The 15659-nt window shown below is 46.6% G+C and overlaps 1 protein-coding gene across 1 annotated transcript in view; it reads left to right on the top strand.

The window, feature by feature from the left end:
• fat1a (FAT atypical cadherin 1a) overlaps positions 1-15659 on the top strand; it is a 74655-nt gene that overhangs the window by 46232 nt on the left and 12764 nt on the right. The window contains 9 exon segments of the mRNA XM_076295007.1: positions 201-4271; positions 5002-5198; positions 5821-5974; positions 8445-8678; positions 12113-12502; positions 12658-12872; positions 14004-14141; positions 14384-14527; positions 15212-15409. Of these exon segments, the coding sequence (XP_076151122.1) occupies positions 201-4271; positions 5002-5198; positions 5821-5974; positions 8445-8678; positions 12113-12502; positions 12658-12872; positions 14004-14141; positions 14384-14527; positions 15212-15409 (5741 nt within the window).

Below are 15659 nucleotides of genomic sequence, written 5' to 3'. Positions count from 1 at the left end.
TTGCTAAAGTTAATTTGCGAACCATGCCTTTGAGAGCAATATAATTATGCTAATAGGGGCCTTAAGATTGCAGTAATGTCCTTATAATTTAATTTAATTTGGACTCAGATACACACTGTTTTTAAATCTTGAGAGAATTGCTCAGTAAGTACAACTTGTCAATAGGATTGATTTTTTTTTTGTGTATGTTTTATCTACAGGAAATGTTGCAAATTCATTTGCCATTGATCCTGTCCTGGGAACCGTTACTGTGGCAAAGGAACTTGATCGGAATAGTCAAAGCCAATTCCAGCTGGTGGTGAAAGCGTCTGACAAGGGAACACCACCCATGAGTGCCACATCAACAGCTGACATCACTGTGACAATTTCTGACAATGCCACACCAAGGTTTACAGAAAAGGAGTACTCTGCAGAAGTTAGTGAATTAGCCCAGCCTGGAACCTTTGTACATCTTGTTTCAGCTAGCAGTCAGTCATCTGTCTTCTACCAGATCAAAGATGGGAATATTAACAGAGCTTTTGATATCAACCCCAACTCAGGAGTAGTGATAACTCAAATGCCACTGGATTATGAAACCACTCCTTCCTACAAGCTCACCATTCAGGCAACCAACATGGCAGGACAGGCGAGCAACACCACACTGCTTGTCCATCTCAAGGATGAGAATGACAATGCACCGATATTTATCCAGGAGGAGTTCATTGGGATAGTTAGTGAGTCAGCACCTGTCAATAGCGTCATTTTGACCAGAGACAATACCCCATTAGTTATTCGAGCCTTAGATGCAGACCAGGATGCCAGCTCTCGTTTAATTTATCAGATTGTGGAACCATTTGCCCATAACTACTTTGCCATAGACTCTAGCACAGGGGCAATCAGGACGACCACTGAATTGGATTATGAGCAGAGAAATACTTTCCGCTTTACTGTTCAGGTTCATGACATGGGAATGCCCCGACTCTTTGCTGAGAAGGCTGCAAATGTAACCATTGAGGTTATTGATGTTAACGACTGCTCACCAAAGTTTAACCAGGACCATTATGAGACCACAGTGTTAGTGCCGACATATAAGGGGGTCAAGGTGGTTGCAGTCAATGCCACAGACTCAGACTCTGGACCAAATGCCAGACTTATCTATTCCATCTCAGACGGCAATATTGGAGACAAGTTCAAAATGGACCCCGTTTCCGGCATTATCTCCATACAGAACGTCACACAGCTGAGAAGCAGGTACGAGCTGAGGGTAAGAGTGTCTGATGGCAGATTTGCTAGCACAGTTCCAGTGAAGATCAATGTTAAAGACAACAAAGAGAGCACTCTAAAACTCAAACAGACTTCATACAAGGTCACAGTTCAAGAAAATTCTTTAGAAAAGAAGACTTTGGCTGTCATCACCGCTGTTGGAAATCAGGTCAATGAACCGCTTTTCTTCACCATTCTGAACCCTGACAAGAGGTTTGAAATTGGCCGCACCTCTGGAGCTCTATCAACCACAGGCATACCATTTGATCGAGAAGAACAGGATACCTATGATGTGGTGGTCGAGGTGACTAGGGAAGACTTAGAAGATGTTGCCCATGTTCTGGTGATATTAAGTATTGAGGATTCTAATGATAATCCACCCGTGTTTCTCAACCTACCATACCATGCCCTTGTTCAGATAGATGCCCAAGTGGGTCAGGTCATCCGACAAGTCACAGCTGCAGATGCTGACATTGGTAACAATGCTGAGATTTTTTATCACCTGCAAGAACAAAATGACTATGTCGAGATAAGCCAGACCGGGGAAATTTCCCTGAAAAGACAGTTTGAGAAAGAATACCTAAACACTGAATTTGTAGTAACTGTTGTCGCAAGAGATGAGGGTGAGCCATCCCTTTCTGCCTCTGTAGAGGTCCCGATTACTGTGGTGAACAAAGCTATCCCATTGTTTGAGAAGTCATTCTACAGTCTGGAAATTCCAGAGAACATACAGTTGCTTACTCCAGTTGTGCATGTTCAAGCTAATGAGTCAGAAGGTCCTCGTATTGTGTACACCATCTCAGAAGGAGACCCTCTCAGTCAGTTCGCCATCAACTTTAACACTGGAGTTATTCAGGTGATTCAGCCATTGGACTTTGAAACACACCCGGCTTACAAGTTGAGTGTGAGTGCAACAGACTCTCTGACTGGTGCACAGTCCAGTGTGTTTGTCGATATTATTTTGGAAGATGTCAATGACAACCCACCGGTGTTCCAAGATAAGTTCTATGAGACAAGTCTCTCTGAAGCCTCAGTTATTGGAACATCTGTGTTGCAGGTCACTGCCACAGATGCAGACACTGGAAACAATAAAGTCATCTTCTACCAGATAATAGAGGAAAAGGAAAAGAGCTCAGATTACTTCACTATTGACCGTGACACTGGTGCCATTTCGACAGCTCGGGCCCTCGACCATGAGGAAATGACCCGGCACAAGCTGACTGTAAGAGCTGTCGATGGAGGAGTTCCCGCTCTCTCCAGTGAGGTTGTTGTCACAGTGCATGTCACAGACTTGAATGACAATGCTCCAGTTTTCTCACAGAGATTATATGAGGCCAGTGTCAGTGAACTGGCACCTCGTGAACACTTTGTCACCCAAGTGCAGGCGTCTGATTCTGACAGCTCAGATGTTGGGAAGTTGGAGTTCTCCATTCTCTCCGGCAATGAAGGACAGAACTTTGCCATGGACAAAAGTACTGGTGCCATTATCATCTCTAACCACAGAAAACCACACATGGAGCCTTTCTACAACCTCAATGTATCTGTTTCTGATGGTGTATTTAGGAACTGGGCCCTTGTTAAGGTAACAACTGTTGGGGCTAACTTCCATAACCCAACTTTCCCTCAAGTTGATTATGTCGTTGAACTGCTGGAAAATACCCCAGCAGGCACTTTGGTTGCAGAGGTTGAGGCAAATGATGATGATTCAGGAACCTATGGACAGCTGACCTATCACATTTTGAATGACTTTGCGAAAGACAAGTTCTCTGTTAACGAGAGAGGTCAGATTTTTACTTTGGAGAGCTTGGATCGTGAGAATCCTCTTGAGAGAGTCATCCCAATCTCTTTGATGGCCAAAGACGGTGGCGGAAAGGTGGGTTTCTGCACTATTAACGTCATTCTTACAGACATCAATGACAACACACCTCAGTTCAGGGCTTCAGAATACAGGGTGAATGTTGCATCAGATGTCCCCAGAGGAACCTCAGTGGTTAAAATCATGGCATCGGATACAGATGAAGGAAGCAATGCTGACATCACTTATGCTATAGAGGCTGATTCTGAGAGCGTGCAAGAGAACTTTGAGATCCATCCCCTCACTGGAATCATTGTGACTAAAGAGAGTCTCGTTGGATTGGAGAATGACCTCTACACCTTCTATGTGAGGGCAAAGGATGCAGGAAACCTTTCGAAACAGTCTCTTGTCCCGGTCTATATCCGAATTCTGGCTCCAGAGGTGTCTGTACCAAAATTCGTTGAGCCTCACTACAGATTTGCCATTGATGAAGATCTCCCGATTGGTTCAGAAATTGATGTCATCCAGGCCGAGAGTGAACAGGCTGTTATCTATAGCCTGGTGAAGGGAAACACTGTAGAGAGTAACCTAGATGACATCTTTGTAATTGACAGAGAAAGTGGGTCCCTGAAGTTGGAAAAGAGCTTGGACCATGAAACAACCAAATGGTATCAGCTTACACTGCAGGCTCAGAGTGAGAACGAAGTAGGAGAGGTTGTATCCTCTGTGGATATCAACATTCAGGTTAAGGATGTCAACGACAACCAGCCCCTTTTTGAGGCAAACCCTTATGAAGCAGTTGTGGTTGAGAACCTCCCAAGTGGAACCTCTGTCATCCAAGTGAAAGCTACAGATCTGGATTCTGGCACCAATGGCCAGGTAGTGTACAGCCTGGACTCCACCCAAGAGTCAGCAGAGATTGCTGAACTTTTTGCTGTCAACAGCGAGACGGGATGGGTGACGACACTAAAGGAGCTGGACCGCGAGAAAAAGAGCAAGTACATTGTGGCTATCCTAGCCACTGACCGTGGAGAAAAAGTACAGCTAGTGGCCAGTACAAAGGTGGAGGTGATGGTGGCAGATGTGAACGACAACCCACCCCGCTTCACGGCTGAAATCTACAAGGGCACTGTGAGTGAAGATGACCCGCCACCGAGTGGGGTGATAGCCATCCTTAGCACAACTGACGCTGATGCGGAGGACAACAACAAACAAGTCAACTACTTCATCACAGGTGTGAATGCTTGTTACAAATTGTAATGGGAACTAAGTGTATAATCTAAGAATCTGGGTAAATTAGTGTCCCAGATACTTCCAGACACAATTCAGTATGCAGCCATATTTCCTCAATTTAAATGAGTAAACATTTTGCCTGTTTTTCAACTTACTAATCAGCAGAGATTCCATAAAAATATTTGGGTTATATTAATGGGAAAAGGAAGAAAGAAAAAGGCTTGATAATTATCCCAGTAGCACTTTTGAAATTGACAGGGGAAATGCACTTCCCCTGGTATTAATTAACTTGTGTGGATAAGTCTGCCAGGTTTATTAGACAAATATTGGAAAGGGCTTCTCACAGTTTGCGGTGATGTAGGCTTACAGCCACATGCAGCAAGAACTGAACCAAATGCTCGTTATTTTTTTCAGTTCCTCAGGAGCCACGCAGTATTACAACACACATTCACATATGTATACAATACAAATAAATGTTCAATTAACTAAACATTATTTTGCTATTTATTTATGGCCTACGTGGTACTGGGTATTGATAGTATGTATTTCGCCATTGTGTATTCTTCATCACTATGATGTATAGCATTTATCTTATGGTTTTGTGGTCTCAACTGTTCTATGACCCTCTCCCCTTAGTCCAAGTAATTATGTGCATAAATACAGTAATCTCTTTTCTGTACATTTTTGATCATTTAATCTGACTGTCCTTCCCCTTGACTATGTTACTACAGGGGGCGATCCCCTGGGACAGTTTGCCATCGAGCATATCCAGAATGAGTGGAAGGTCTCTGTCAGGAAGGCCCTGGACCGTGAAGAGAGAGACAATTACCTGCTGAACATCACCGCCACCGACGGCACCTTTGTGGCCAAGGCTGTGGTAGAGGTCAAGGTGTTGGATGCCAATGACAATAGTCCTGTGTGTGAGAAGGTATGTTGGAACAACCCCTACTCCCATCCTTAAAACAGTAGTGACAATGTCCTAAATAAAATATGGTGATGGTTATTATGTCACATTACAGTACATTATTACTTTATTATGACGGTTTCTCAATGAAATACATTTATACAAACCCTGATGTTCTCAAGCTCTGGCTAGTAAGTGCTAAAAGAATTGTAAAAATGCCATTTCATGGAGCACTTGAAGCCACTCTGTTAAAATAGAGGATTTGTGAAAGCACAAGGAAATTACAGACAAGTAGCTGTGTGAAAAGTGACTGTTTTTTTCCAACTTGACTGTTCCTTTTGAACTTTGATTATTGCCATGTCTGTACTCTTTCAGTGGAAGTGGAATGACTGTAATTCCGTTCTCTTTTGTCTCTACCCCCGCTTCACCTGAATTGCTCTCATTTTTGTTTTCTTTATATTCACTCCTGCCGTAACTGCTCACTTTCTAAATCCCCCCCCCCCCCTCCCTGCCTCTCCCCCTGCCACTCTTTCCATTCCATCTGCCTCTCTTCTTTCATTCCCTTTTCCCTTCTCCCTCCCTTCTTCATCTCCATCTCCTTGTCTCCTTCTGACCCCCCCCCCCCCTCTCTTTCTTCGCTGTGTAGTCGCTCTACACTGAGTCTGTTCCAGAGAACGCTTCTCCAGGCAGGCTGATTCTGCAAGTCTCTGCCACCGATGCAGATATTCGCTCCAATGCCCAGATCTCTTATGAACTGGTGGGACGCGGGGCACAGCACTTCACCATCGACCCAGACACAGGTAAAGTGAAGGATATGCATGTCATCGAGCACCACTCAGATTACTCAGAAACTCAGATTAGCATTTATACAAGGAAAAATTACCTATTGACCTATTGGTCTTGCAGTTGACTAGAATATAAAAGTAGTCTTTTTTAAATGAGGTTGTCTCACCAGTGTAAAATTAGCAGACTTTATATAGTAGACATTGATTGCATTTTGCATTTCCATTTACATATTCACTTGACACTTGTATTTAATGCTGTATATAAGTGAAGTGGAGTGCAACTCATTGATCTGAAGTGCTCAGCCCTGTGGTGAAATTAAATTTTCTCAGCTTCTTCAGGAACTGAGCTCTTAACCTTACATTGTGAGTGGTTTGGTGAAGCTGAGCTTCAGGAGCCCAAACTAGACCCCAGGCCCCCGTAGGGAGGTCAGCCTAGCAGAGGTTATTCTCAGACTCCACTCCGTCATTGTCACATTATGGAGTCGGGCATTCGGCCATCTTCCTCATGGGGAGCGAATGTCCGCAGTGGCCTTCAGTCCTTGTGATGTGTATTCAAAGCACGGTGTTGTCCAAGGCTGAAGTCAATGTCAGTCTTTGTGTCTCATGTTTTAACAGCTACTTTGTTGTACTGATGACCAAGGGACAAAAGCAGCCATGAATGTCCTCATAGCCTTACACATGCATGACCAGATACGAACAATAAAATCCCTGCAAACATTTTTCATGCTTGTATCTACAACCACACTCCCACACATACACACACACACACACACACACACACACACACACACACACACACACACACACACACAAATGAAAATATATGAAAATACCTTCCATGTTACCTTTCAGATATGCTATGTTTTGGCTCTAATACCTTCTGAGAGCAGAGCACAAGGCAGAAGTATAATCCTCAGTGATTCCATACAGCAGTCCTGTATCAAACATCAAATCTGATTGAATTCTAATCCCTGCTCTAGCATACATGTGTGCAAGTGTGTGTGCATGTGGGTGTGCATCTTTTGTGCCTGTAGTTGCAGTGAATTATTTGGTCCAAAGCCCTGTCATTAATTTAATTTAATATGTCTCGGGTTGATTCCCAGCTGTGAGGGGCGTCGGCCTCAGTGTTTAGGATCTGTAATTTTCTCACGCTGACAGCTCATATCCTGTCCGTCTTCCTCCAGCAACGCAGAAATTTCCACGTGGGGTAAGAAGTCCCAGGCCATATATCCCGATGGCTCATCTTATGCTAATAGACAGCTTGAAAAACGGCATCCATTAGTGTAAATGGAACTGTTCTGACAGCAGCAACAAGACAGCCGCCAAACAGAAGCCATTTAACTGTATGCTTTGTAGTGGTGGGTGAGTGGGTGGTGCTTTGGGGGAAAAGGGAAAGCCAAAGACAGTTGGCTTAAATCAGAGCAACTGCAGTGGTGCAAGTTTAATGAATCTGGAGTGGGTTTTTTTTGTTTGCTGTTTTAATTTATTTATCTTCTTCTTGAGGGAAAAGGACAAAGTGCTCTATTGTGTGTCAGCGATGCCAAGAGCCTGATTTATTTTTCTGGAACTGTTTTTTTTTTTTCTCCCAAAGAGTTCTGGCAGATGCTTTTTTCCCAGTGGTAGCTCTCTGGCTCTCATCTGTTCCATCTCACTCATCCAGTGGACCCTCAGGTCCTACAGTGCCTCCCCAAGTACTCACAATCACAATTATTGTTCTCTCTTTCTCCATCTTTCTCTCTTTCTGTATCTCTCTGTCTCTCTCTCTCTCTTTCTCTTTCTTTCTCTCACTTTCTTTCTTTTCCTTCTCTTTCTCTTCCCCCCTCTCTCTCTCCCTATCTCTCTTTCACAAACACACACACACACACACACACATGCACACATACACACAAAGGTACATAAGTACACAGACACACACGTACGTACTGTATGTGGACTCAACTAACTTAAAGTACACACAGATACTCACACTCACACATACTCATTTCCACCCACAAACTTCTGCTGAATTATTTACTTATTTTGCCTCTGAAGAGTACACGCTAGCTGTTTGGAAGCCTGGCTCTGCCTTTGATGGTGTTTGGAGGCAGCACACTGGAAGATGTTTTGCGGTCAGCTGCCTCTGACAGCCCTGCTGTGTGTTTTTGTCAGAGAGTTTCTGTCAGGCCTCTACTCGAATCGGTGCGGAAAAGCTCTCGTCCACACTATTCCATCAATGTGTTTGCTGCATAGAAATGGAATTATTTGTCTTCTTTATTTGTCTTTTTTCTTTTCTCTCTATCTTAACCTGTGCGCTTGCTGATTCTGTCAGGGTCGACTGTGGGTGAAGATTTGCTGCAGAACCTGTACTGCAAAGCAGAGTCACAAACAAAACACACAACTCCACGCTGTTCATGTTTGTTTGCTGCTTGGCAATAGGAGTGGGATGTAAATCCAAGTGTTGATTTGTTTTCTCTTTTTGTCGCCCTGTTCCCTTCGTCCCACGCAGGTGAGCTGAAGACGCTGCAGCCCCTGGACCGAGAGGAAGAGGCCGTTCACCGGATGAAGGTGCGGGCCCTGGACGGTGGGGGCCGGTACTGCGAGGCTGATGTGGAGATTACAGTAGAGGATGTGAACGACAACGCTCCACAATGCTCATCGAACCCCTACACAATCACAGTCTTTGAGAACACTGAGATCCACACCATCGTGGGACGTCTTCAGGCTACTGATGCTGACGCAGGTATGCACACTGTACTATCTCTCTCTCTCTCTCTCACACACACACACACACACACACACACACACACACACACACACACACACACACACACACAGACACAAACATAACCACACACACACACACTCACACTCGTAGTTGACAACTTATGATCTCTGGAAGGGGTCTGTAAGAACTACAAAGTTTTGAAGTGACAACTTCTCTAGTTTAGGAAACTGAAGTTGGAAGAAAATATATGTTCTCCTCTAGTCTGTCTAGTTTCAGAATCAAAGTAATTCAGTGGAATGACAAAATGCAACGGAAATTACACACTGTTGCAATATTGAATCATGGGGTCTCTGGCAATTAACATCCCTAATATCCATGCCTGTAATTCCTCTTAAATCATGCAGTCCAGTTTATAAAAAACCTGAAGACTTTAACAGGACCCTAATAAATCCAGTCATGCACATGCCTTAATGAGAGGAGAATCAGCTGACGTAAGCCACAGATCATATGATGTCCCGAAAAGGTGGTGTGCAGATCCCACTGCAGCGCAGGTGAAATCTTCTCTTTGTTTAGCATTCACCCACTCACCCTCAGCAAGAAAGCAAGTGCTCAGGGACCTTCACATCACCTGTGATTTAGTGAACACTCACTCACACTCTCTTTCCCTTTCTCCAACTTTCACACACACACACACACACACACACACACACACACACACACACACACACACACACACACACACACACACACACACACACACACACATTTGCTCACACTATACCCTTAATGAGTGTCATAACAAGTTCAGCACCTTGGAGGTGTGTTTTACACAGAAGAAAAAAAAAGATTATGTGAACTGAACTGACAATTTGTTGAAATTTGTTAAATTTTGTGTGCATTTATCTTCAGCTTAGTGACACTAGAGCCATCAGAGAGTTGTGCGGCGCCTGTTGCTGAACCCAGCTTATGCTTACACAGAGTTTTTGCCTGTTCATTGGATCTCTGATACCCCCGAGTGGAGCGATCATTAGTCTGATAATCAGAGCAGACGGATGCAGAGACACTCTTTAAAGCTGCAGCCTGGGAGACTGCTGACTGTGCAGGACCTGCAGGGCCTTCAAACTAGCACACACACACTAGTTCTACACACACACACACACACACACGCACATAAAGACAGACACACACTCACATAGTAGCCTCTTCCTCTTTCTATCAGATGCAACACCATATGCAGATCACATCCCATGACGTGCAGCAGAGACCAGTGGTCTCAGAAGTGATCAAATGCCCCTCCCCCGTACCCCATATCCCCTTAGCAAATTAACAGCTCTATTTCCCCCTAATGCAGTTCCTCTTCTAAGACACGGCACCCAGTCAATAGAGGCCAATGCCGCTTTCCAAACAGAGCTATGAGACCATCTTTCCCTCTGACCCAAACTGTGAAACCCTCTCCCACCAGATGATACTTTCTAGAAGTATTTAGTAGTATTCGGTTATCATCATTGAATGGTGGGCTAATGGATGTCACACGGCAGGGGTGACTGAGGACAGGTTTGAAAATCACACACACACACACACACACACACACACACACTCCTCAGTGTTTGCTGGCCTGTGCACGTTAACCTCACTGAAACATCACAGGATGAGGCGCAAGATATTTGGCCTCCTTCATGTGCCTCGCGCTTCCCTCCTGTTGCCAGTTTGGAACCCGGGGCTTTTATCTTGCTCCAGGAGCAGAGGCAGGGTTTTGACAGACGCAATGAGATTGTGGAAGTAGGTCAGTCAGGCAGAAGCTGAGGACGCTTCAAAAGCAGGCGGTTTGCTGGTACTGCCATGGAGGTTCATGGTTCTTGCACCTGAACTAGCAGAGACAAGGAGAGCCGAATAAGGTCAGGTTCTCGCAGCTGTTTCTAAAAGTCCCTTGCCACTCCAACCAGACGGCGTGTGTGTGTGTGTGTGTGTGTGTGTGTGTGTGTGTGTGTGTGTGTGTGTGTGTGTGTGTGTGTGTGTGTGTGTGTGAGTTCCTCGCCCGTTATCACTATGACCTATACACAGTACAGAGAAGACAGAAGAGATAGGATTTGGCTGGTTTTTGTTATCGTCGGAATTTGAAGAATTCAGTTTGTCTGCGTGCGTCTCTGTAGTCGTTCTTTGATAATGTGAGGCTATTGGCGTCACCAGGGTCCTGTGTCCTGTGTCTTTTGCCGTTGTGTTCTTTAGAGTCTTTGTGTGTGTGTGTGTGTGTGTGTGTGTGTTTGTGTGTGTGCGCGCGTGCTAACCCTTGTCTGTGTGTTCTTTTTGTGGTGTCTGTTGGAGTGATGCTCTGGCCATGTCAGGTGTAGCATGTTATCTATTTGCCGCATGATCCAGGCAGCCAAGGCTTATCACGGGCAGTACCCATGAAAGTGCCCAGCATAGGCAGGGGACAGTGGACTGGACAGAGCCAGTGCCCTTGGGCTCCGATAAGGAGATCTGTGTGAGGGAACATGCCATTCTCTTTCTCACGGCTCGATCCATCACGTAGACCGCTCCCTTTCCCATTGAGGTCTTTCACACACTCCCTTTCTCTCTTTTCCCCTGAAAACTGAAGTCCTCTTCAGTGTAGTCGTGTAATTGTAATACGGAAGTGCTCATTTCTCTCACTCTCCACCCTCTTCACCCCTCTATGTGCTTGGCTATCTCACAGTTTGAAAAAAACTGGAGGAGACAAGCACACAATTATGTGTTTACTGATGAGAGGGAAGATTGCTAAATGGCTTGGCACAATCCACTCAGCCATCATTAAGCAATTTCACAGAGGCAATTTTGCCTGATAAATTCTCTGCCGATGTTTGTGTGTGTGTGTGTGTGTGTGTGTGTGTGTCAGTGTGCATATAGTCACTGTATGTATTTAATGTAGTCCCTGTTGTGTGTGTGTGTGTGTTAAAGGCTGGGTTGTTATTGGTGGTGGGGTTAGTCGACCAGAGAGTTAGTGGGTTTTCACCTGCAGTTAGCAAGGAGGATTTGCTGATAAATGCAAATATCTCTCTCTCTCTCTATCTCTCTCTCTCTATACCTCCATCTCCCTCTGGCCCTGTCCCCTAACTCAGCCACAGCTGATGATGAGCAAGGAGAATCAAATGCCTTGGCCCAGTTTATGTATCATATTTATAAATATGTCCACGCCATAGTTAATCTTGTGTTTCTAAACTTCCAGACCAGGGGCAAACGATTCCTGCCTTCCTATAGATAAATATTTATTTTAGCGTCTCTGGGCTGTTTATTTATGAAATCGTCCATTGTTTTATACACCAGTTTCCTTGCCCTCTGTCTTGGACTTAAATAGTGCATCTTGCCTGTCTGCTTGTTTATTTATGGACGGACTGTACAATTGATTTTTTTTGTTCCTCTGATGTTGTTGCTCTTTCCTCACGTCTTCCTCCTTCGCTTTCCTCTCCGCCCAGGCTCCAACGCCGAGGTGGCGTTCTCCCTGGCCGACTCGGCCGACGGCACCTTCTCCGTGGACGAGCGGAGCGGCCTGCTGCGCCTGGAGCAGCCGCTGGACCGCGAGCTGCGCTCCGTCTACGCGCTGCGGGCGCGCGCCACCGACCTGGGCTCGCCACGCCGCCTCTCGGCGCTCTGCGACGTCAGCGTGTCCGTGCTGGACATCAACGACGACCCACCCGTATTCGAGCGGCGCGAGTACGCCGCCACGTTGGCCGAGGACGTGGCGGCAGGCGCCCAGGTGCTGCGCGTACACGCCACTAGCCGTGAGAGAGAGGGCTCCAATGAAATCGCCTACGCCATCGTCAGCGGCAACGAGCGTGGGGCCTTCCGTGTGGACCCCTCAACTGGTATGTTATGATAAAATAAGATATTTGACTTTATTAATGTTTTCCATGCACAGTAAACCTAGAAACCGGTAACCATGTCTTCTTTTGTCCCACTCCTTTTTTACTCTTTCTCCTCTCCTGGCTCTCTTTTGCTCCCTTTCTTCCTCGCTGTTTAGGTGACATCTTTGTGATTGAAAGTCTGGACTATGAGACCTGCCATGAGTTCTACCTGACGGTGGAGGCCACAGACGGAGGCACCCCACCGCTTAGCGACATGGCCACTGTCAACATCAACCTGACGGATGTCAATGACAACAGTCCTCTCTTCAGCCAGGCTGTCTACTCCGCTGTGGTCAGCGAGGACTCTGAGCTTGGGAAGACCGTTGTGGTGGTGAGGGACTCTCTCTCTCTCTCTCTCTCTCTCTCTCTCTCTCTCTCTCTCTCTCTTTCTCTCCCACACACTCTCTCTCAATTTCGCCCTGATCTTTCTCTATCAATCACACTCTTTTGCACTCTCTGCATCTCTCCAGCTCTCTCTCTCTCTCTCTCTCTCCTCCTCCTCTACTTCTGCCCTCTGGCCACCTGTCAAACTGACTAGTTTAAGGGTCTCCAGGTCTTCGATCCTCTCTTTCAGAACTGTCTCTTCCTCTCTTGCACTTTTTGCTACAGCGTGACTTTACTCCTTGTGATTTTACTCCTTATTTCTTTATCTCACCTAAATCTCAGATATAGTCATATATATATATATATATCAACCAGTCTGGAAATAACAATACTACTACTGATAATAATAATAATAATAATAATGATAATAATAGTAATAATAATAACAACAGTGCCGTAGTTGTGGTAGTTCTAGTGTGTCTCCTCTCCCCGCTCTGCTCTGCTCTGCCATGTGTGTGTGTGTGTGTGTGTGTGTGTGTGTGTGTGTGTGTTCCTACCCCCTGCCCCAGCACAGCAGGCACACCCCCAGCCCTGTTAATTAGACACAAGTGTGGCTCATTATAGCAAGCTACCAGAGGCCATCACGACCCAACTCTCTCTCGCCTGCATGCTCCTCTTGATTCTCTCTGTCCTTTCCTCTCCTCTATCCCATTTCCCTGTCCTCCAGCTCCTCACTCTGCCTCCCCCCCTCCCCTCTCCTGTCTCCCGTCTCTCTCTCTCTCTCTCTCTCCCCATGGTAGCCCTCTCCCTTCATCTCTGTCTCTCTTCCTCTGTGTATGTTGTTCTTCACATGTCAGATCTCAGTGAATATAAATTGCTTGCGGAGGGATGAGAGAGTGGGTGTAATTCTTGGAGGCGTTACACTCCTGTGCACTCTGATTTCCCTGCGGAGTCCTCGTGGCCCTGCTCAAGCCTTTCTGCCGTCACACTCTCCCCCGTAACACCTGTGTCCTTGGCTAATCTATTATAAACAGGTGTGTGTGTTCCTGCTGGGTCGTCATGCATCCCTCTCTTTCTCTCTCCCTCCCTCTCTTTCCTTCTCTCTTTCTCTCCGTCTCCCTTTCCCTGACTCTCTCAGGTCATGGCAGACGATGCCGACGGCCCCTCCTTCAACCAGGTGCGCTACTCCATCATCGACGGTAACCAGGGCAACCCCTTCACGATCGACGCGGTGCGAGGAGAGGTGAAGGTGGCTCGGGCACTGGACCGAGAGAAGGTGAGGCACTCGGCAGCTGCAGGGGCGTGCTCATCCCACCCCTACTGGCCATGTCGGCCCCCCTGCCAGCCAACAGACGCAGCAGGCCTCTGGCCAGAGCCACAACGTTTGGGCTGCCTATTGTGCTGTTTTGATTTGTTCTTTTTGTTCATTTCCATGTTGGTTACAGAAACGGTTGTTATAATTTTGTCATCCTGATCTGTGTGTGTGTGTGTGTGTGCGTGCGTGCGTGCGTGATACAGACCTCTGGCTACACTCTGACAGTTCTGGCATCAGACAGCGGAAACACACCGAGATCCAGCAGCACCACGGTCAACGTGGATGTGTCGGATGTGAACGACAACCCACCTCTTTTCTCTCAAGCCAACTACACGCTCATCATCCAGGTGAGCCAAGAGAGAGATTGAGACTAGTGCATGGAGGGGGGAAGCAGCATTTAAAGAGAGATGGACTGAAATAAAGTGAGACATAGAGGATGGAAAGACAAATGGATGGATGCATAGTTTAGACAGAAAGCGGGGAACAGCAGCGAGTGATAGACGATAGAGTGGAGAGTGAAAAAAACAAGCATGAGAGAATGAGAGAGGGGGGGGGGGAATGCGAGGGGCAGGTAGAACATGAATCACCATCTCATTCCCTGTTGGAGTCCCCGGCAGTGAAAAGAAAGCAGAATTGAATTTCACAGCAATTCCAGCGAGCGGCCCTGAAGCCCACTGGGTTTTTGTGCTGTGAGACAATACCAACAGGAAGATGAAGGGCTCGCTTGCAGACTGTCTCCGCTGTCCAGTCTGAAGCTGTCACAGGAATGTTAAGCGTGTAACTGTATCCTATGGAAATACCTTCTTTGATCCGTTCCGGATGCTTTGGCAACTTGGCACATGCATCTCCAGCAGTATGCACGGACAGGGAATTTATACCTGGCCTCAGTACAGCTGTGTTTCAGTGGAGTGAAATGCTGTGTCTTAATCTGCTTAGTTTGTGGGTGCTCGGTCAGTGTGCCTGCTGTGCATCACACGGTCCGTATTCTGTTGAGAGAGATTCTGATCGACCTGGTTCTGGTTGTTCTGCAGGAGAACCGGCTAGTGGGCACCAGTGTTCTGCAGCTCACCGTGACCGACCGTGACGCCACGCACAACGGCCCGCCTTTCACCTTCTCCATCGTTGGCGGCAACGAGGACAACGCCTTCCAGATCAACCCCCAGGGGGAGCTGCTGGCCGCTGCTCCGCTGAGCCGACAGGCCAAAGACCAGTACCTGCTGCAGATCCAGGTGAGTCTGCAGCGCCTCCCACAGAGCACGGGGCAGACAGACCGGCCCAGTGGGGTCGTAGGTCAGCTCTCCTCGTTACCTCTCTGTCTTATCTTCCTCTGCTCTCGCTAGTCTCATTTCTCCTCTTGCTCTTGGACTGCTTCCTGTGGGCATTTGGTTTTTAAGGGGTTCTTTTTGTGCTTTTTGGGAAACCTCCATGTGCAGCAGCACCCTGGCTGTAATGAATGCAGAGAGAAAAAGAAACGAGGGA

Source organism: Alosa pseudoharengus, unplaced genomic scaffold (assembly GCF_046254945.1).
Source record: "Alosa pseudoharengus isolate Yale_2024_CS ecotype anadromous, Long Island Sound unplaced genomic scaffold, YU_APseudo_1.1 YU_APseudo_1.1_scf_2, whole genome shotgun sequence".
Classification (NCBI taxonomy): Eukaryota; Metazoa; Chordata; class Actinopteri; order Clupeiformes; family Clupeidae; genus Alosa; species Alosa pseudoharengus.
The sequence above is the reverse complement of the archived record's forward strand: the minus strand, read 5'-3'. Positions and strand labels throughout refer to the sequence as shown.